General features: G+C 34.9%; 1 protein-coding gene across 1 annotated transcript in view; it reads right to left on the bottom strand.

The window, feature by feature from the left end:
* The window catches only part of SCN2A (sodium voltage-gated channel alpha subunit 2), an 87936-nt gene that overhangs the window by 28931 nt on the left and 35305 nt on the right, over positions 1 to 23700 (bottom strand). Inside the window, exons 13-17 of the mRNA XM_070357823.1 lie at positions 21997 to 22129; positions 17551 to 17789; positions 14726 to 14899; positions 12426 to 12782; positions 6689 to 7168 (exon numbers count right to left, since the gene is read on the bottom strand). Coding sequence (XP_070213924.1) covers positions 6689 to 7168; positions 12426 to 12782; positions 14726 to 14899; positions 17551 to 17789; positions 21997 to 22129 — 1383 coding nt within the window. The remainder of the gene's footprint in view (positions 1 to 6688; positions 7169 to 12425; positions 12783 to 14725; positions 14900 to 17550; positions 17790 to 21996; positions 22130 to 23700) is intronic.

The following is a 23700-nucleotide window of genomic DNA, read 5'->3' as shown; positions in this document are numbered from 1 at the left end:
TCAGCTTCAGGTAAGGTCGTAATCACGATTAATTCTAACTACAGTACAAATTCACCAATTAGAATTGTCAAATGTACATCATTTATATGGAACTATTAGTACTCATATACTTAAAAGAATAACTTTCAAATAAAGCTTCTTTGTAAATTTTCCAATGTAGGCATAATTCACTGCAAAATTCCACATGAGTAAGAGAGCAAAAAATTAACCAGTTAGAAATAAAACCAGTTCTTTGCTTTGGTAAAATTTAGATGTTTAGGTTCCCTTATTATAATCTTGCTTATTTATTGGAAGACAAGTGAACTGAATGATACTGTTAGTACAGCCCTTCCCTACTCAACCCTTAAAATATGGATGTCCCCCAATGTCAGGATAGTCAAGAAATTAAACATGCACAGAGAATTATTTGCTATGCCTGGCATTGGCAATCATTTATTTTCAGGTGAAATATTAGTTGAACTTTTTTTTTTAAGTGAAAATTTCATGTTACAGGGTTCTTACTACTGAACATCTGCTAGGTTCCTCAAAGTGCTGGGTCACCATAATCATAGGAGTTAAGCAGGGCAGAATTGTATTTTGCTTAATGATCTAATAAATATCAAGATACAATATTTCATTTCTTATTTTTAAACACTATACTTCCAACTTTTACTTTCCACATCATTGACAAACTATTATCAGAAATCTGCCAAACTCATAGTCCTTCTTTCAGAAAGTAGAAGCATTTTTTAAAACATAACACAGAAAAGGGACAGAAAACATCATTTTCTATTAAGTTTTTCAAAGGTACACTTTTTTTCTTATTATGAAGTTAAGATATTTCTAAGAAAATGTAATCAATAAATAAAGTATATAATTTGGACAAAAGGTATATGCCAATCCTAGTCAATAAAATAAATTGGGATTTTTTTTTTAAAAAGAGAGATAATTAAAATATAGATTAAACCAAGTATTCCATATCTATTTTGGTCATCAAGAATGACAATTCTTTGATCCATGTGGATCCTAATGCTAGCCCATACTTAAGGAATTCTAGGTCATTTTATGTGAAAAATCTTAATATCAAAGTAATGAGAGTGATGATTATGGTTCCTACAGGATAGGCCAAAGTGACACATTAATAATAGAAAGGAATTATTCTTCTTAGTGAGGAAAAGCAAAATCAAAACTGTTATTATCATCATTTTACATTATTCAAATAATCGTTTTTGTCATTATAACAGACATGTTACAAAATTCTGTAATCCATAAATAGCAAAGCTTTAAATATCTCTCTTGGGATGGCAAAAATAATCCTTCAGTCCCAAAGACTCATGTTTGGTCAACTTGTTTTTGCTTACATTAAGGATATTTAGAGCTTTTTAAAAATCCTTTAATCACTATCCCACTGGAAAACTTTCCCTTGAAGATTTATATGTTCTCCAGGATAAAATTATAGATGAGTTTTTACTGAAACCATTCTACCACTGCTTACCCAAACCTTCTCTACACAGCCTTCTCTCCTTTCCTACTCCTTGTACTAGAGTTCAGTATACTGCTCTCTTAGGGCTTCTCTGGTGGCCCAGTGGTGAAGAATCTGCCGGCCAGTGCAGGAGACTAGGGTTGGGAAGATCCCCTGGAGAAGGAAATGGCAACACACTCCAGTATTCTTGCCTGGGAAATCCCATGGACAGAAGAGCCTGGTGGGCTACATTCCGTGGGGTCACAAAAGAGTTGTACATGACTTAGCAACTAAACAACAATAATAACTCAGAGAATAGGAAAACTAATCTTACCTCTCTCTAAGAAACCAGGAAAAAGAAGCTATTATCTTAAGGAGTCAAATTTCATACTTTTCTGAAGAATTAATGCATAACAGGAAAAAATAATTCTGTCTAGTTACTGTGTATATGGGTATCTGTTTTATTTGGGGTCTTAATTTATATGATTAGTGATATTGGTCTCATTCCTCCAGTATAGAGGGCATTATCTTTCATTAATGTAGAGTGCCGGTGACTGAATATTTTGTTCCGAAATATTTTTAAAAAATGCTCCCCCAAATCCATGATCGTTGCTCCAACCCAAAGAGCCAAATGTGCTTATGTTAGGGTTGTTTTATGCTTTTAATGGCAGAAGGAGAGGGAACTGCATCTAAATTACAAAGCATTTAATTAACATTTCTTGAAAGAAATTAACTTGGGTTGAACAATTTGGTTAACATATTTTAGGAGAAAACTGTGATTTAAACATCAGGAAATGAAAGTTCTGCTAAATGGAGCCTAGAGAATGGTGTTACACTCACTGCCTTAGCTGAATGACTAGTAGGTCCCTTCATTTAGTAAATATGAAAGGAGTAGAGTTCACATTGGTTTTCTTTCTATATGAGTTTGCGTTGCATGATATATTTGAATAATATTCTTTAAGAGAAAGTTTCCCAGAAGTTCTAGATGAAATAAAAGAGAGACAAAAACACAAAGTATAGAGGAGCAATACAATGAAGAAAGTAGATTTCAGATCTTTTTTCAGAGTGAATATACCATCTATAACATTTCTGTTTGTTTCTTTTTCTTCCTTCCTTCTTTCCTTCCTATCTTTCCTTTTTGGTGTACAAAAGAAATTCATTTCCTTTTCTTTCATTCTCAGGAGTTTTAGGGGTAAATATCAACAGATTCTCCAGGAGAATTGTATTCTAAAGGCAAAATACTCTTGGTCAAGTGCTAAATAGAGCGATACCATTTTCTCTGAAATGAAGCAGATAAAAATTGTACCAGTGCTGCTGGCAGCAAAACCATAACATTCCATTTACATTATTATCACATTAAAACATCCTTTAGAAAGTTTGCACATGAATAAGGGATTGCTCTAACTTGCAGATTACCCTTCAGAAAAATTTAATATGACACTGAACAACAAATTACCAACAAAGTACACTCATAAGGGCTTCATTTACTTAAGAAAAGGGCAGAGTAGTGAAAGCGTCCTGCAAGAGCTTTTCAAAGAGTACCTTATATTTCTCCTTTAGACCCTCAGCATGTTCAAAACTCTGTAATGTTAAATGGAATTAAATAATCTATAAACGCATGCACTTTTATTTTTCACTGAATGTAATTTCTATAAAAATCTATGTAAGAAAATTAGCAGCTACCTCAGTTTTTAAAAAGTTAGGGTTGCCAGACTTGCCTGACCATGCTTTATGACTCAGCATAAGAGCAGCTGTGCATGTTTTTATTTTACTGCCAATGGATGGGCAAGGAATGTAGCTGAGTAACATGCAGGCCAGTCAAAATTCATTTAGAAACTAATCATATTTAAATATGTACAATTTGCTTAGGTAACCTGGGTAAAAGTGGTGGCAGGAGTCTCTGGCTGGTTAAAAAACACCAGAGCTGCATTCTTGATGGCTCCAGCTTGCTTTTACCCCTGTGAGAAGTAAGAACGGTAAGCAGTGAAGGTCACTATATCGCACTAATAAATTTTACTTTGAAAAATAATCATTCAAGCATGGCTTAAATTATTAAAACTCTATAAAAGAAATCAAGCATTGGAAATCAAAAGTATGAAAGGAATGACATTACATACGGTCAAAGTAACTTGAGTTAAAGCATACAATTACCATATGAATTTAAAATGATATACACTAGAGAATCTACAGAAAGCTGTCAAAGAATCACACAAATTTGGCAAAGATAAAATAGAAGAGGATTTAGTTTAAACACCTAAATACCTCTGTGTCCACTTGGTTAGTCTGCCTTATAAGAAGGGATTCATTATAGGCATTCCAAAAATTAAAAGGTGCTCCATTTTTTCCTTTAATATTTCAAATCAGTTAGAAAGAATATAATTTAATATGAATATCTTATTCCATTTGTTAATACTTCACATGTGATACTTAATACCAAAATCCAACCCTACTAATTAAGAAAATGACCGGACAAAAGTAACTTGAAGGCAGAACCCTAAAAAGATATCTCAGGTGGGAATACTTGTAATTCTTGGATACTTATTTCAGTTCTCTTTTGTTTCTAGTGTAGAGTTACCAAATGCCAGAAGATCGTAACTTGAACATAGGCCCTTCCTAGGCTATTGCTCTAATCCTTTATTTGTTTATGAGTTTATATTTAAGAAGTCTTACATAAAGCCATAAATGAAAATTTTACCAAATATTAAATTTTAAAACACAAGTAGCAATCTCTACACAAGTACTGAAAAGACTCCACAGCTAAAACAACAAAATAATTCTACTTTCAACTGGCAGATCAGCTCTCTGCCTCCAATTCCAAAGTAGTGACTTCACGTGTGTTATTTTGGAATACCTAACTCAAATGGAAAACACATGAAAAAGTCTAATGTTTACAAGAGAAACTGAGAAGATAGTTTTGATTTTTCCTATTATAAGCCCCACCTTACTAGATATTTCTCTAATGTGAAACACAACGGTTTGAGATGAGGCAAAATACATGCTCTTTTGGAGAAGTTTGAGGTTTTAAAATTTCTGAAAATTAAGAATAGTGAATGTCAAGTTATCCTACCTCAAAAGATACTCAAATTTAGCCAAAGGTTTAAATGGACTGGTGACGTCAACATTTGATTCTTCATAATTAATTTTTAGTTAACACCATAAATTAAACATGTGCTGTGCTGTGCCTAGTTGCTCAGTCATATCCAACTCTGTGGCCCCATGGACTATAGCCCTCCAGGCTCCTCTGTCCATGGGGATTCTTCAGACAAGAAAACTGGAGTGGGTTGCCATGCCCTCCTCCAGGGGATCTTCCCAACCCAGGGATTGAATCCAGGTCTCCCACACAGCAGGTGGATTCTTTATCGTCTGAACCACCAGGGAAGCCCAAGAACACTGGAGTGGGTAGCCTCTCCCTTCATTGAACTGGGGTCTCCTGCACTGCAGGCGGATTCTTTGCCAGCTGAGCTAAATTAAACATACATAAAAATTGACCTCCCTTACTCTAAAGGAGATATTTACTATTAGGTAAAATGATGAGAGGGGACTACATATTAAAATTTAATGACCCAATTCTATTTTCTAAATGCTGACTTTAGTGTCTGGGCTTCCCTCATGGCTCAGATGGTAAAGAATCTGCAGGCAATGCAGGAGACCTGGGTTGCACCCCTGGGTGGGGAAGATCCCCTGGAGAAGGGAATGGCTACCTACTACCATATTCTTGCCTGGAGAATTTCATGGACAGAGGAGCCTGGCAGGCAAGTCCATGGGGTCACAAAGAGTCAGACACTGAGTGACTAACCCTTAGTTTCTAGAAACTTACAATACAAGAAATTAGGCCCCACCATTTCAGCATAGCCCAAACACACTTATCCAAAATTTAATTAACTAGATATTAAGATATTATTCAGCTTATTAGTGTACATTTGAGTTCAACTAATTTCAGCAATTATTTGCTCCAGGCTATAAGGTTTTTAAAATTCCCCCTTTGAATCTCATTGTTATTTTGTGAAACTAGTACCTATGGTCTTGCTACCTAAATGTTACTTTTCGTAACTATATTTAAACTTTCTCTGAAGTTAATGTTTAATACCAACTTCCACCTAATCACTGAATTAGCAATACTATCTTACAAAAAAGAACAAACAGAAATAGCATCTTTTCCCATAATTATATATGATAAATACAGTAAAACTGATTTAAAAATCTAAGGTTCCTTTCTTAGAAATATATTTTTGCTCTTTTAATTTTATTAACTGACCCCTAATTTTTGTGACACTGTTTCACTACTTAAATTACATCCTTCAGTGTCTCCAACTCTCCCAAATCATCATTCTTAGGATGAGAATAATAATAGAGGTCTTTCTGTTTCCTGCCAATCAATTCAAACAACAAAGAATGAATCTTTGTTTTTGGTTGTTATTTTTATTTGTTTATGCAAGTGTTAATTGCTGGGAATTCTGGCTTCATTTTTGTGTAAACAAACATTGAGGGTTTAAATTCCTTCTCTTTATTCCCAACTTTGTGCTTAGTAATCTATAAATGAACCAAGAATATACCCTGGTATTTATACTCTTCTAGTAAATCAAACAATTCTTTAAATTACCAAGAGTCTTACTGTAGTTGGAAAATTTAGAATTTTACATTTAGACAGCATGCACTGTGCTCAGTGGGGTTAAAAATATTTTCAACCTGATTCATCATCACTACCTTCACTTCCTTCAAAACACTGTTTACTTCAGGAAACATGAAACTACACGTAAATATCAAGCCAAGATCCCAATGATATCTCCATTAAATATATGCCTGTGAAAACTAAATACAATCACATTTTTTGTTATTCCATAAGAGCAAAGAATGTAACAAAATGAGGATTGGAACTGCCCCTCACCAAGCATTTTTCTAGTATATGCAATAAAATACCATTGTGGGAAAATTATAAGGAAGAAAGTGGATAAACTGAGGCATTGTTCACAAATCAAAAATTATTTAAAACCTTTTAAAAAATTCATATTAACCTGAATATTAATATTATCAGCAACTCCAAATGGTGACTACTTGAAAGAATGAGTTAACTATATTTTGTTTAGCTATATACTTTTATATTGTCAATTAATCTATCACCAATTTTGCCACAGAAATTGTATGAATAGGTATTTCCTATTTTCTTATAGAAAGAAAATAATTTTTAAAAGTCTGGATGGTTTAAAGCAAACATCATACCAAAATATCTTCTTATGTAGAAATTCCTACCTCTTTGCTTTCTTCCATATCTGACTCGCTGCTGAATTCTTCAGTATTTAAATTTTCAAAGTCAGACTCTCCGACAGCAATTGGTACAGTCACAGTGAGGCTGGGGTTGTTTATGAAGGACATGTAATCACTTTCATCCACGACATACTTTTCTACACTGCTGCCGATGCCACTGGTAGTTCCATTGCCATCTTTGAGATAATTGAGGTCTTTGCCTATTTCTATCGTGGTATGGTTGGAAATACAGCTGTCTTTTTTGTTATTTAGATCTTCAAGAGGTTTAATTTCATCTAAAGCTTTCTGCTTTCTAACAAAGGCTTTCTGAATAAATTCACGTATTTTTCTTTTAACAAAATCGATTCCTTTTTGCATCCTTCCCACAGCAATCTGGAGATTATTCATTTCATTATCATCATCAGTGGCGGCAAGATTGTCAGAACTGAATGAACTCAAGAGTAAGGCCAGGAAGAGGTTCAGAACCTAAAACACAATAGGAAAGCTGGTGATCAAAACATTCCATTGTTTCTATTGCTCCGAACTACAAATTTTCCAAAGTTGTTCTTACACCTCACTTTTTGCTAATAGATATTCTTTCTAATTTATGATAAACTATCCTGGAAAAAAAAATACCCAGCCAATAAAACTACATTAACACTATTTACATTTTAGTCATTGCAAAATTACTAAAACCACTGCTATGTAAAACTTCTATATTAAGTTCATTTCCAAATGAAAAATTTTTGCTATCTATATAACTATACAATGAAAAAGGGAAAGAAAAGTTTTGTTTGGGATGTTAAGTATTTTCCCCATGTAACCTGGGTTTTCCAGGACACTGATAATTTATTATACTTTTATTCCTGAACCAAAGATGATTCCACTACATTTAAATATTATTTTATTTTTATGTTTGTATGTATTCTTGCACTTTAGATAACATCAATTTAGAAAAAATATATATACCTACCACTAGATCAAAAATCTCAGTTTTTGGTTCAGAAAATCATGGCCACTAGATTTATATAGTAGTTGCAAATAGTATTAGGAAATGGTTACAGACCACTGATTAACAACTTGAGTCTCCAAAAATAGGACCCACTGATATGGGTTAGCAAAAAGATTCGTGACCATAAATCTGCTATGTACACTCAAAAAGAGGTAATTTACTAAGAAATAGAACACTCTCATGGACACAAGACCAAGTATATGAGTCCTTGATCATTCAAACAGACAGAACAATGACTGAAAAGGATATGGCCCTGAAGGGGTCCAAAGACAAAAAGTAAATAATACAGAAGAGGAATTCTAGGAAAGGTTTTCAGTAGAACGCCAACGAAAAGGATGCTGCATTCTTGCTGTATTCCTATCTTTCTAATAGGCTAATGAGCCTCAGAGTTCCTTTGTTTAACCAGTTATGAGTCAGTCTAACCAATGGTGTTAAGAAAGGCAAAAACCTATACGATCCAACAAGGACTGCACATAATTCTGGGAGTCTATACTGACATCTTTCAGTTGCTACACCATGGTTGCTAGTACTCGTACTAAGACTGATCCTTCACATCTGGAATTTACCAGTGAAGTTATATTTGCCTTGAATGTATTTTTTGGATAAAAATAGATGAAAGAGAAAAAGTTAAATGCTACATTTTGGGTTTTATCCCTAATCAAACTGAATTTTGGTACCATAATTTTTTCTAGATTTGATTAAGGTTCATTAATGAACTTTTTCTATTAGGAACTTTTTCTTGACAAATATCAGTCAACCTTCCCAGAGTGAGATCCAACTCTCAAAGCTTTGGAGCAGGTATCTATTATGTCTTTTACTGTTATATCTTATGATAAGTCCATTCCCTTTTCACATTAGAATTAAAGCATTGGGTAAGAATCAAGTTTATTTTCTCAGTGCTAAGCTTACAAGATTGTTGTAAGGATTCAGTTAAGGGATCCATGTGGCCCTCACAAAGCTACTGGCACATGGTAAACACTTGAGAAAGTTTAGTTGTTATATCACTGTTACTATGATCCAACCTACTCTCTGTTATACTATCTTTCAATTTACCTTTTTTTGTTTTCAATCTAATCTCTTTTTCTAGACCTCCTTTATTACCAAAGGGTATTGATCAGTGTAACAGCTGACCAAGGTGGTGGGTGTGACCAAAGGCAATTTAAAGAAATACAGTTCAACAAGCTTACTCAGGAACTGAAACCTGGGATCCTGTTTCACACATGGTCATGGACAGACTCCAAATTATTCTCTTGGAATAATGATTTCCATTTGGGATTCAAGGTTGAAACATATTGTCAGTATCAGTACTTTTTCTAGCCTGATTTTTAATTGGTGAGAAAAACTCATTTTCACATCCCTCTTGTGTGCTGCTAAGTCACTTCAGTCGTGTCCCATTCTGTGCGACCCCATAGACGGCAGCCCACCAGGCTCCCCCGTCCCTGGGATTCTCCAGGCAAGAACACTGGAGTGGGTTGCCATTTCCTTCTGCAATGCATGAAAGTGAAAAGTGAAAGTGAAGTCGCTCAGTCATGTCCAACTCTTAGCGACCCCACGGACTGCAGCCCACCAGGCTCCTCTTCATCCATGGGATTTTCCAGGCAAGAGTACTGGAGTGGGGTGCCATCGCCTTCTCCATCTTGTGTGCTAATGCCCCACTTAGAGATAGAGGTTGCTACTTCTAGATGTGATAATCTTAAAAAAAAATGTATTCTTTTTCTGCAGCACCTGTCTTAAACCTGTAAGAGGATTTCTGGCCATAGTGTTAGCAAACCAAGATGATAGCCTGGGAAAAGCAATCTATAGCCCCACCTCTGTCTTGTCTGTGGACTAGGCAGTGATTACTTACACCTCTTGTGGTCGAGCATTACATGGCAGTTTATGTGTGCTTACAGGAGGTTATGTTTGGGGGACATTAACCTTTTTGGTGAGGATGAGAAGGAAGAATTGTAAGAAGCAGTGCACTGGGTTCAGTCAACCTTATTTAAGGAAATGTGATATGAACATATTTCCTTAATAGTGATAAACATGACAGATATTTTTACCACCTTAGTTACTCTAGAAAAAATATACAAGATATCACAAAAGGAGGGATACTTTTTAACTTATAGTAAATAAGGAGATTCTTCAATTTTTTAAAAAAAGTACAGAATTTAAATATATGCCAATAGATGGAAATTATTATTTTATCTGTTATACCATTTTATGTATATGTAGCAATCCAAATTAATACAAATGACATCCATAGGTATGAATACTTCCTGAAATTCTCTTCTCAACTTGAAATCCTTTGTACAGTTAGAGAAATGTGTCCTATTTCAGTAAACTAAAGATCATATGTGGTATGTTGAGTTTCTTTAAATTCACTATGTTTTCTGGCTCCATAAATTCTACCCAAATTCCACCTGCTCATTGCCACTTTCCTGATAAAAAGACATCTGTAGCGTTCAACTGTCTACAGGAAAAAATATTCAATTCGGTAATGCATAATCAGTCTTTTCATAAATTAAACTCTACACAGTCTGGCCTCAAACACTTTCTGCTACCCCACTATGAATTTTCATTGCTTGCATCCAGTCTTCTCACTCATTGTTGTTGGATTCTGTTCTCTGCCTTCTATTCTCTTCTTCCAATGTATGCCAGATATATAAGTGAAATCAAACCAAATCTAAAATACAAACCAACGACATTTTCTCTGTTTTTCTTCTATGTAGCTCTGTGATTGTTTCTTCCTGTTCCATGCATTCCTGCATCTTCTGAAATCAAGCAAGTTATATCTGGAATTGTAGTGGTTTTAAAATTATTTGATACTCATCCCTTCAAAAGTTAAAGTCTAATCTCTTTTTCTTAAATGTGAGCTCTTTTTAATGACTAGTCAATAGAATATTGCAGAAGTGACAGAATGCAACTTCAAGATTAGAACATAAAAAGAGCTTTCTCCTTGCCCTTTGCTTTGTGTCTTGTGCTCTGGAAGAAAAAGCCAACTGCCATGTCATGAAGATAATCAACTCAAAGGCAAGATCCATATGGAGAGAAACTGAAGCCTTCTACCAACATCCAGTAAGGCTGAACTGGGACCTCTCAGCAACAGCCATGAGAGTGAGCCTTATTAGAAGTCAATTCTTCAATCTTAGTCAAGATAACTGTCTCCCATCAACATCTTGATAGAAATCTTTTAACTAACCTATAGAAATTATGAGATAATTAATAAATGTGTATTGTTATAAGCCACTGTTCACATTTCTGGATTGTACACTATTCATGTTTCTTGTTATTTTAAGAACAGGTCAGAATTAAAAACAGGATACTGAGAAGACTGAAATATTGCAAAAAATAGAAAAAATTAATAATTCTTTGTTTTTTTCCCTTTCCCTTTTCTCTTCCTCTGGGGGACTGAGCCAGTCAGTCCACTCTAAAGGAAATCAGACCTGAATATTTATTGGAAGGACTGATACTGAAGCTGAAACTCCAGTAATTTGGCCACCTGATGCGAAGAATTGACTCATTTGAAAAGATCCTGATGCTGGGAAAGACTGAAGGCAGGAGGAGAAGGGGATGACAGAGGATGAGATGGTTGGATGGCATCACCGACTCAATGGACATGAGTTTGAGTAAGCTCTGGGAGTTGGTGATGGACAGGGAAGCCTGGCGTGCTGCAGTCCATGGAGGTGCAAACAGTTGGACACGACTGAGCCACTGAAGTGAACTGACTGGGGGATTGGAGGTTACTTTTAGTATGAAAGAAAATGAAGTCTATAAATTGCAGACTTTAAAATATTGGTTATGATAGTCCTTGTTCTATTCCATTGAGTTGGGGCCTGATCAAGCAACTTAGTATAATAAATTTAACATGTGAGAGTCTGATCCCTCTCAAATAAATCTATTGTCCTTTCTTCCCCAACCACTGGGTCCACTATTTCCTGGCTTGGGATGGTCTACTTTCTTCTCAGATCTCAATTAAAGATATTTTCAGGTCTGAACTCTTTGACAAAGCCTTCTGTGATGATCCTTGCCATCGCAAAGCAACATTTCCATCTTGTGAACTTTACATACAACACTTTGCTTGCACATTTTTTTCACTTACTCTTTTTATTCCTGTTTGAGTAAATGTCCTATCACTATGCCATATTTATCATCCTACCATCGTTCCCAGGCCTCCAGGACTCAGTAGAGGTGTGTTGGGCATAGTTCATTTTACACAGAAATGATAACAAATGATTCTTGAGTCAGTGTTACTTGTTCATACTGTCATTTCTATGCAACAAATACTGATGTGCTTTTAATGGACTGAGATGATCACTATTTTTTTTTAACTCCAACTTGCAGAGATCCCAAATGTGAAACATTTTCAAGTGACAATATTGTTAGTATTTATAAATAAAATGAATGACTGTCTAATAGCACTGCCATGCTTTAGCATAAGAACGGAAAGATAAAAGCCAAAAATGGCCCTCTCCATGGAACAGTAAGAGGTACAGAGATGAAGAACAACTTTGGTTCAAAAGATATTTTAAGAGCTTGTGTTACATGTCAATTACAGTTCAATATAAAGGGAAAAAATTTAAAATAATATAAGCAGATATTAAAAAGAGTTCATGTAGATTTCTATAGTCTGATCTATAACTGACTCCTGCCATCATGAAGAATTGACACTTGATTTAAAAAAATATACAAAACATTCCTGATGGTTACATTATCTTTTACTGAAAATGAGAAAAATGTTTTACCACATACCACCAGGTTTCCAATGACCATGACCATCATGAAGACAGTAAGGCACATGGTTTGACCGGCGACCTCCATGCAGTCCCACATGGTCTCTATCCACTCTCCACACAGCACCCGGAACACAATCAGGAAGGAGTGGAAGAAGTCATGCATGTGCCAGCGAGGGAGTTCACAATCATTGGAAATCTTGCAGACACATTCTTTGTAGCTCTTACCAAAGAGCTGCATGCCGACCACGGCAAAAATGAAGACGATGATGGCCAACACCAGGGTGAGGTTACCCAGAGCCCCTACAGAATTGCCGATGATTTTAATTAGCATATTCAGGGTGGGCCAGGATTTTGCCAACTTGAAAACTCTAAGCTGAAAACAGAAACAAGGTCATTACTGCTCTGCATTTGGAAGAATCTGTATATTTGTTTATAGGGAAAATCTACAGTGTCTCAGTTTTAGGTGATGGGTTATTTGTGTGCCAAACTATTGTCTATATTCTTCATTTTGAAATAGTATATATTGTAAATAAAATAAGAATACAGTTTTTTAATTGGTATTTAAATTCCATAATCTTACATAAGCATTTATACTATTCTTTTTGTTTTTCTGTAAGGAGCTGAAATACCTAAAATTAATGGTGATTCATTAGCAGAAACTGCTTCAGAGAAGTAGAGGCTATAATAGAGGCTCTCATTATTTAAAAGCCCAAAATGGATATATTTTTCAGTGTACTTGAAATATCATGCTGAAATGCACAAGTGTAAACAACATTAACACTTAAATTAGGTAAGATACAAGGGAAAAACCAACTAATTTCTTTAAATCTTAGACTGCTTTGACCTTTAGCGTGTTGTAATATTAGGCTATATTTTAAAGGAGATTTATTATATTCAAATAAGAAATACTTGGACTTGAATAAAAAGCTGTATTTTGTCAACCTTTATGTCTTCAGTGATTTAATTAATCAACTCATTATAGTGCATAAATGGCTTGCCACCACTATGCCTGACACATTGGTTATATTAGCTCATAGAAGCCTCTAGAGTACCATTTACCATTAAACAGCATCAGCATTTTATTTCTGATGCTTCAGTAAATGTCAGGCTAAGAGTAGTGCATTATTTAATGGCAACTAAGTGACCCAAAGGAGCAAAGATAAGAACCAAAAATTTTAATTTATTCCCAGAGAATAATTAATGCAAAACAGCCTGATATACTAAGCAAGACAATAGTGATATTATGCTTAATACCTTCCTAAACTGCATCACATTATCATAAAGACCTCCTAAGCTTTTAAAAATTAGTTGCCCATTTTCACTTGTTATATAATCACTCCTAATTTTTTTTTTTTTAATCCTTCTAGCTTCAAATTAGATCCACAGCTAAAGACTAGGAAAGGAAATCACAGCTCTAAGGATCTTAACATATTTGAAAATAGTAAGTTTAAAAATAAAATAAAATTAAAAAAATAAAAAATAAAAATAAAAATTGAAAAAAAAAAATGAAAATAATAAGGAAATTTCTAAACAGACTTGATCACAAATTCTTGAAACTAATCACCATTTAGGTAGGTTGCCTATAGGAATCTATCTTTACCACCAAATACAATGTCTGTTGTTTGAAAATAAATCACAAAATGTTGGAGCCAACTCAAATATAGAGCACAATAAAACATATCAAATTTTAAATGGAAATGGGTCAAGTGATATTTTGTCTTTTAATTTAAAAAGAGGCCTAAACTTATTAAATATAAAGAACAAATGAAAAAGCCTTTCCTTAAAATTAAAATATTATACAGGCAACTTTTCTTAGAGAGTGGATTTGGTGACTTCCTGCCTGGCTAAAGGCACAGATGAATAGAAGCTCTGTCGTCTTCTCTGTGCACTCTACCCAGTCCCGAGTCTTGTATGGGGGCAAAGTGGGCAACTCCATAATCTCTTAGCCTCTGGTAGAAACTGGAGCCCATCCAAAGCCCCAGTCAAGCCCCTTATTATGTTTAAGCAAACCCCATATACCTGAGAGGTATGTATTGTGTTGTTTAATTTGATTTAGGATTATGTATGACCTCCATTTTCTCTCTTCCCATTAGCCTTGACATTCAATTACTAAGGAGAGAATTATTGGCTGTTCATTTGAATTAAACTTAATCTGTGCATTAAAACTGTAATGAAGAAGAAACTACCATCTGCTTTGTTAGAAATATATTCAAACAAAATTAAAGCTATGGGAAATCTTTCAATTTTTACAAGAAAAGGGTGACTACTAATTAAATTATTTACTAAAAATATTGTGGTTACTCTCAGTTAATTTACCAGTCGAAATGATCGGAGAACTGACAGTCCTTCCACATTTGCCAAACCAAGTTCCATTAAACTAAGGCTCACAATTAAACCATCAAAAATATTCCAGCCTTCTTGAAAGTAATAATATGGATCCATGGCAATTATCTTGAGAAACATTTCTGCTGTGAAGATCCCAGTGAAGACCTAAGTGAGAAATGTTTATTACATGAGTGACGACTCTTGAAAGCATAAATAACTATTAAGCAATTTAATTTAATCCCAACAAATCACAATTTAGTTCTGAGTTTTAAAAATTGATTTAGACCCAGGAAATTAGTATCCTCAAATGGTTTGTATTCAAGTTGATATTTAATTTTTTACTATAGTCAAGGTTTATCAAGTGATGAAGAATATAAGAATTAAGACAGACAGTAAAACTAATATTCTCACTTTTATATTCTTAAGTGAAAGGTTCAGGTTACTCATTGCAGTCAACACCCTGACTTTTCCTCTGATCTCCCTAGCTTTCCAAAAACTCACCAAATGATTACCTATTAGGGCATTCTAACCCTAGAACCAGATTGACTGGCTTAGAAATGGTTCTGTAATTCCAACCAGGCTGATGGTATTCAATACTTGGGCTTGTGTTAGAAATACTAGTTAAGAGGCATACTCCTTCTGCTTAATGAGTGGTGTCAGTAGGATAGAAGTTGGTAGAACACTACCCTCAAAAGAATATCCAGCCAGAGATGAAAGAAACATACTGGGAAAAGGCTGGCAAGAAGCTAACTCCCAACGACATTGATTGGGAATTTGAATCTAGACAGATTAAAACCTGGAGCTATGCCCAAATGGACTTTAGTTACTTGAAGTAATGAATTACTTTTTTAAATTTATTTTGCTTATTTTTGCTTAAGCTCATTTGAGCTGTTTCCTAATACTCATCTCCATAAAGCTTATTTTATCCCTTGCTCACTTTTTTATAGATAATGTTGAGGTGATTCCTACATATGTGAAAAAATTTGGACTAGGTACCATTATTGTCCTTTCCTAAAGTTCTATGATTTTGGGGCACAGCCTAAAACAGTCTCTGAAATATCTTTTAGAGTCTCTGTTACAGTATTTAGAGCTTTCATTGCTCTGTCAATTTCTCATGGGTATAGATCCCCTCACTGTAAAATGCAGAGATTCATAGTATCTACCTGAGGACTGACTTTGTGGGTACCTAGAAAGAGGGATTTTATGTAAACCATTTAGCACAATGCCTGGTACAAAACAAGAGGTCAGCATATATATTGTAACTTTATCAGTTAAGACCTATCTGGTTATAACAGAACAATAATGGTTACTTCAGAGTCTAAAAATATTGTGTATCATCCTTCAGAATATATCATTTACTATCTATATAGAACCTGTCTATATGTTCATTTATCAAGGTGGGAGGTTCATGAGAACTTAATAAACCTGTTACATTGATATCAATATATTTTTGTTACCTGAATTTATTCATTTTGACTTTCATTTCTATCACTCTACCATGTAGCCATGAATGTTAGTATAGAATTTTAGGTTAAAAAATATGCAAAACTTAATAACCTCAGATATGCAGATGACACCACCCTTATGGCAGAAAGTAAAGAGGCACTAAAGAGCTTCTTGGTGAAAGTGAAAGAGGAGAGTTAAAAAGTTGGCTTAAAGCTCAACATTCAGAAAACGAAGATCATGGCATCCGGTCCCATCACTTCATGGGAAATAGATGGGGAAACAGTATCAGACTTTATTTTTGGGGGGCTCCAAAATCACTAGAGATGGTGACTGCAGCCATGAAATTAAAAGACACTTACTCCTTAGAAGAAAAGTTATGACCAACCTAGATAGCATATTCAAAAGCAGAGGCATTACTTTGCTAACAAAGGTCCGTCTAGTCAAGGCTATGGTTTTTCCAGTGGTCATGTATGGATGCGAGAGTTGGACTGTGAAGAAAGCTGAGCGCTGAAGAATTGATGCTTTTGAACTGTGGTGTTGGAGAAGACCCTTGAGAGTCCCTTGGACTGCAAGGAGATCCAACCAGTCCATTCTGAAGGAGATCAGCCCTGGGTGTTCTTTGGAAGGAATGATGCTAAAGCTGAAACTCCAGTACTTTGGCCACCTCATGCGAAGAGTTGACTCATTGGAAAAGACTCTGATGCTGGGAGGGATTGGGGGCAGGAGGAGAATGGGATGACAGAGGATGAGATGGCCGGATGGCATCCTCGACTGGATGGACGTGAGTTTGAGTGAACTCCGGGAGATGGTGATGGACCAGGGAGGCCTGGCGTGCTGCGATTCATGGGGTCACAAAGAGTTGGACACGACTGAGTGACTGAACTGAACTGAACTGAACTGAATCATTTTTAAATTCCTAAAATGTATAGGACAAATTCAAACAGAAATAATAACCTCTATATGATGTTTCTTCCTTTAAAAATCCATTTTCAGGTATGAACAGATATTTCAAAATTATCTGACTTAATATGTTTGACAAATGTAAACATGTCTGAAAGAGTCTATTCTAAATACCTGAGGAACACATCAGCATTTTACCATAGATCTATGTCCCCTGTAATTCATAATGATCTTTTTAATGAATGGGCAATTTATATTTAATTCTAAGTCAAACTATAAATAAAATCTTTGACTCTTTTCTACTGCTTAAATGAAGCAATATAATTTGTTATAAAAAAGTAATGCTGAACTTTTGTTGCCCAAGTAAATATGGCCAGTTAATTCATATTTAATTTGAGAGTGATATGTGAAATTCATTAAAGTAACCATAAACTCTTTCAATGAGCAGAGTAATCCTCAGTGAGCCTTACCAGGTTCCCAACTGACAGCACACTGCTAAACTGCTCCGTCATGGGATAGTGCTCCATGGCCATGAAGAGGGTGTTTAAGACAATGCAGATGGTGATGGCCAGGTCAACAAAAGGGTCCATCACAACCAGGTTGACAACATGTTTCACCTTTAACCATGGCTTACAGCAGTCCCAAATCAAACACATGTTAGCAAATTTATACCAGCACGGTGGGCATTTCTGTCTGGATTCTTCAAGTTCTGGAAGAAAACAGAATACTTATGAAAACTGCTTCCTCCCTTTCAAGAAGCCTTTGGTTTAAATTGAAAGTGACTCTTAAAAAATTCTGAAGTTGTTAAAAGGCATTATAGGTTAATTTGATGGTTGAGCAGGAAAGCAGTGATAGACTAGCTGTCATAAAAAATGTGGAAGGGCTAGTAAACTTTACAAATGTATCTTAGTTAAAAATGGTTTCCAAGATTCTATCTATAACATTAAACTATCTGATAATTATCTTCAAGGCTATCATAAATTAATGGGTAGGACTTGTGTTGAGTATACTTAAACGTCATCTATGTTCCAGATAGAGCACTTATATTATGAAAGACTGTCTCTCAGGAGAAGTCTTTAAAACCTTTATTAGTCATGATGAATTTCAGTTTCCTGGATTAGATGTGTTTTTTTGGGGTATTTTAATGAAAGAGTTTTGTCAGTATCACCAATCTTAAAAGTTTCTGGTTAAACCTAATTTGATATAGTATTATATATTAAACTTAGCAAGACTCTTTTTTTCCTCCACATTTCTTGATTTAACTGGATGACACAAAAGAAGAGGAAATATCCACCCTAAGAAAGTGAGATCCTCGCTGTTTCACAAAATGTGACTGATGCACTACTGGTAAAATGCAAGAGGATCTTAGATGGAACATATGTATAATCAATAAATTTTCATGAAATGCATTTATTTTAATGTGTTAAAATAACAATCACACCAAACCTATGATAAAAGATTTCATATAAAAACACATTTACTTAAGAAAATAGTATAATGATTTCAAAAAAGAATTTCAACTAAATAATAGGAGAGAAAAGACAGAAATGTACAGATCTTTAAGGTGATGCTCAAAATACATAAAAAGTAAATATTTGCAAAGAATTTGGGAGAACTAGAAAGTGGGAAATTATCTACTATTTTTCTTTGGTATATTTATCTCAATCAGTTATTGAGTGAGAAAAGGATGCAGTTGTTGTTTTCTGCCAATATTACATTCTATCACTTGCTCAGCCAAATGTGAGACCTGATTAGCACTATAATTGAGGAAAAAATTCTTTGTTCATCAATAGCATAACTGACTCTGGTTGGTCAATTTAGTATTCTTACTGTGGCAACTGTAATATCTCTCCAAATCTGGGACAGTTTACTAGGAATTAAACTTTTTAAGGGAATTCATACAATGGACAAACACTACCATAGGTAGTGGTTTTTGCTTTGCTGATAAACATTTACTACTAATTTTATAAAGTTTGTTACTTCACTAAAGTAAATTAATTTCCTGATTATTCTTCACAGAATTTCATTAGAAGCAGATTCTTCAATTGTGTCCTTAGATACTGAAATACTTTAGGTACCCAATTTATTTCCATTTCTCTTAATATGTAATTTTCTAAACAATAAAGAATAGTTAAGTTGTAAATCAGAAGAAAACGTATAGTTTTTATGTGTTGTTTTATAGATGCTTTTAAGACTCCCAAATAAACTCATATTTATACTGAAGATAAAAGGACAATATCATTTACAGTAAATAACTAAAGAGAACTGAAAAAAATCTCTTTCCTTATGTACAGTCAGCCTAAGTATTTTTTAAAATGCTACTTGCAGTTTAGTAGATAAAGAGAAGCAAACGGAAAAAAATAAGAGAAAAGGTCAAAAGGGAAAACACAGCCAGTGTTGCTCATCTTGACACCAGGAAGAAGTGGAGCCGAGTTGTTAAGTTCTAAAATAAAATCATTCAATTATTCATGCCAAAAAGAAAAAAGAATTATTACACTTTGAAACAAAACAAAGCACTCAGGAGAGAACTACAGCCACGTCTCCATCATCCTGGGTGGGTTATCCACACTGAGACGCATTTACAGCTCAGTTTATGTCTTTCTGGCTTCCCTCAATTCCCCAGTGCTTCCTCCTCACCTCCCACCAGTCCTCCCAAAGATGTGCCCAGGAAATATTTCCATGTGGTTTTTGCATTTTAAAAACCTGAAAAGGAAACAATTCATTTATCTGTGTCTCCTACAGTGTCATTAAGTAGGAGCCTATTCATTACCCTGGACAATGGAAATTGAGCTGTAGTTCAAAAGAAGGAAAACAAAAGCTGTCAGCATGGGTCAACAAGCCTGGTTGAAAAAAGCAAAGGTGAACTAAAACACGATTAGACTTAGAAGAAAGGATCCCCAAATAAACAGATTATGTCAACCTAAGACACTTTTCCACCATTATCAGGAACCAAAAAGGACTATATTAAAGACACTTCTAGTTGCCTGTGTGCACTATGTAGCTAACAACCAGCCTTGATTAATGCCAGATTCAAAGTGGTTAGATATAACTGAATAAAGAAAAGTATGCTTTGCATTCTATGCAACCAATGAAAAATAGAATGAAAACTCAGCCATGTTCTTCGCAAAAAGATCAAGCTAAAAGCTCTGCAGATATTAAAGCCAAACACTCAGTCTCCTGCTTCCTAAGTTACTCTTATCTCTAGGACATCATTTCACTCTAAGCAATTCCATGAGACACATATTCATGGAGGGCGATATGGGAATGTGTGCGTTCATTTTTAACTCTGTATCTTAGTGGATAAGTTCAATTTTGTGGTGGTGGCTTGATGTTTTTAAGTAACTTCTTAGGTTAATTCAAACTTAATGCCATCAGTAGTGCAAATTAGTGTTAATTAAGACTTACCCTGTCTCCTTCTCTACTTCTTGCTTTAGGGAGCAGACATGCTGCTGACATCGGTAGCAGAACCACTGGCAGCTTCCTCTCAGTGGTTTTGCTATGGCAAGGAGCAGAAGACCAGAGAATCTTCAAAAGATTTACCTGGAGGGACAGGGAGGAGCAAGCTACTGGCAGCTGGGGGGGAAGAGGGAGTGCAAGCTAACGCAGGCGAGGTTGGGGAAGAACGTACTGAGTTTAATATCCCATAGGAATCAGTGAAAAGATTTCTGATACTGCATTAGGACATTACGAATGTTGGGACTGTAGTAACTGACATGGCTGTGATATATATGGCCATCTACATTGTGAGATTTTCCTGGCTATGACTCTCAGGTTTTGGGTACTGATATTAAATATCATGGGATCTTTGCATTCAGACTGGAAAATAATTATTCCAATAATCTATACAGTATTAAGAGAAACTGGAACTAACAGAGAAACACGCGCACATGCTTGTGTTCTCTCTTTCTCATTCTCCATCCTTCTTCCACACATCTACACACACACACACACACTTGGGAGGGGAAGGAAAGGGAGGGTTATAAAGTGAAAGGGAGAGAAGGGCAAAGGAGAGCAGGGAGGATGATAGAATACATTTTATATGAAAGTATTTTCCAAGGTGAAATTGATAGCTGATGTTTGAATTCATTAACAGCACAGAGAGGCATAAACATGTGCATTAACAAAACAATGATAAAGCAATCAATAATACTAGTTATTGACTGCCTTCTACATGCCAGGAACATAGGTGTTTTATGGATGAGGTCTTATTTAGTCTTTACAACAGTGTTATTCTAAACATCATTATCAATACTTTACTGATGAACTACAGAGCCACATATAGACACAGAGCCAATAACCGATCACAAATCAAGCTGTCCCCAAATTCTTTATTTTGGAATTATAACATCCAGACCTCTTAACAATATATTAATTACTCATATATAATCAGGAACTAAAGAGAAAGCTGAGATATTATTAAACTCTGATCAGAGAGAGAGGCAAAAGTAGTTTTACAAAATTTTGAAAACTTGGCTTCAAAGTAGTTAATATTAAACCCTAATTTCCATTTTTTTTCATTTATACTTCTGGTTAAATCAAATGAGCTTATAGCTAGAGTTTCAAGCAGTTAATACAATTCAACTGTGTTAGCATCACTATAAAAATAAACATTTATTGTTACATTCCTTTTAATGTCATGCACATGACAAACGTCAACAGTTTAGGAACTTAATCTACCAAGGTTATATTCCAGGTATACCTTGAGTTTGCAGTAGCTTCCTGGAGGCTAAATGTAAAAATCTATATGAGACAACAAAATCCATGTATTGCATGTAGATTTTACTTTTACTTAGTAAAAGGAATAATAATATTGTGGTATCAATTCAGGAAGAATTTAACTCTTAGAATTTATGAAAGTTTTTATCACCATTACCAAAGCACCACCAAGTAACTGTGCTGTAAGACTTCTGACATACCTTCCATGGTGTTGGTCAAAATACTAGCCATACTCATTGCTCTTTGCCTTGCTGTAGGATCTTCCAAAAGATCCATGGAAACATGATAAGAACTGGACCGTCTCTTTCTTATTTCTGTTTCAGTAGTTGTGCCCTAAAAAAAAAATTTCATATGAAATAACTATTATTTTTAAAGGGCAGCAAAACCCAAAGTGTTCCCACAATAGGTGTTATTTAGCTAAATATTCACTGTGCTTTGTCAGATGTAAACAGCTCACTAAGGCATTGCTAGAATCATTGTTCTTGGGAAGGGTTTGAAAGCCCATCATATTCTCAGAATTCAGGGATGCCTGGGTTTGTGATCAAGATGGACTTTTCTAATTCCTCCATCTTGGGGCTTTGGGCTGGAGGGATCCTGCTTCGGGATAGAACATTTTAGCATTTTAGTCAATCCTATCTAGAGCTTCAAACTGAAACATATTACTCCTTGATTTACTTACATGTTATTAGATCTTTATATATATTCATGTGGTTTAATGAATGAAAAGAACTTTACGGGTTTCCCTAATATGCATCAGTAGTAGCTCTCCTAAAGTGTGAATTCCATATTAAAATGCTTCTGTTCATTATGGACAGGTACAGATACAGGGCTGCACATATGATTTTGTATAGAGCAGATGGGACGAGATGACCTTTAAGCACCCCCACTTTTTTACCTTCACACTTTGCCTTTCCCTGATGAGGCTAAATATTTTCAATTCTAAGAGACAACTTTTTTTATTTAAAAAGCTTTTTTTCAGAGAGGAGTTACTTTTTCTCATGAATTTTACTTTTCTTTCATGGTAAAATTAATTTTAGGGTGACCTAAATGAATGTTCATCCTCATTAATGACAGTCCTATTAATGGAGTGGAAATTCTGCTTTTGACTATGTATGTATTAGAGGTAACAAGGTTAATAAAATAATGTTAATTACTGATAGCACAATAAAGTAGGTGAGCAGTACTCATATTGCTATATAAATAAGGAAAATCCTCAGAGGAATAAAAGTGACTTCTTTATTATTAGCACTCAGACTTGCATTAGAAATGCTTGAGTCTTGCCCCGGTTTTCTCCTGTGATCACTAACTTCATTGTTTGAACTCTTGAAGTAGGAATACATTTCTGCCCATATTGAAATTCTGGTGAGTTTTTTTGGAATAGAAAAGAATCAATTCATTATATCATTGCTAAAAATCAAAGATCCCCCATTATTATATCTTGCCTTAAATTAGAGTTTCAATGCCAAGGATGGGTTCTCTTTTAAGTGTAAGATAAAGTTATAAAATTTAGTTAATTATTAGTTAATTATTAAGAATGCAACATCCTATTAATGTTGCATCAGAACTGAAAATATTTTGCCTCATCAGAGAAAGTCAAAGTTTGGAGGAAAAAAATGGGGTCACTTAAAGGCCATATGGTCCCTTCTGCTCTATACAAAATCATGTATGTTATCCGATATTTGTCTAATTTTTAGTGCTAGATTTCAAACTCTGTAATGATACTACCAAGGAAATTATTTCTTAAATTAAATTGCTTCAATTGAATTAATGTGAAAATGCAGGATATTGTGTGCTCTGGAAGGTAGCATTTGCCCACAGCTGTTTATTTTCTGTTGTTTCTCTCTGCAGTCTTGCAAAGCCACAGATTTGGTCTGCCTCTGCAGCTCCTGCTATACCATGCTGCA

Source organism: Bos mutus, chromosome 2 (assembly GCF_027580195.1).
Source record: "Bos mutus isolate GX-2022 chromosome 2, NWIPB_WYAK_1.1, whole genome shotgun sequence".
NCBI lineage: Eukaryota > Metazoa > Chordata > Mammalia > Artiodactyla > Bovidae > Bos > Bos mutus.
The sequence above is the reverse complement of the archived record's forward strand: the minus strand, read 5'-3'. Positions and strand labels throughout refer to the sequence as shown.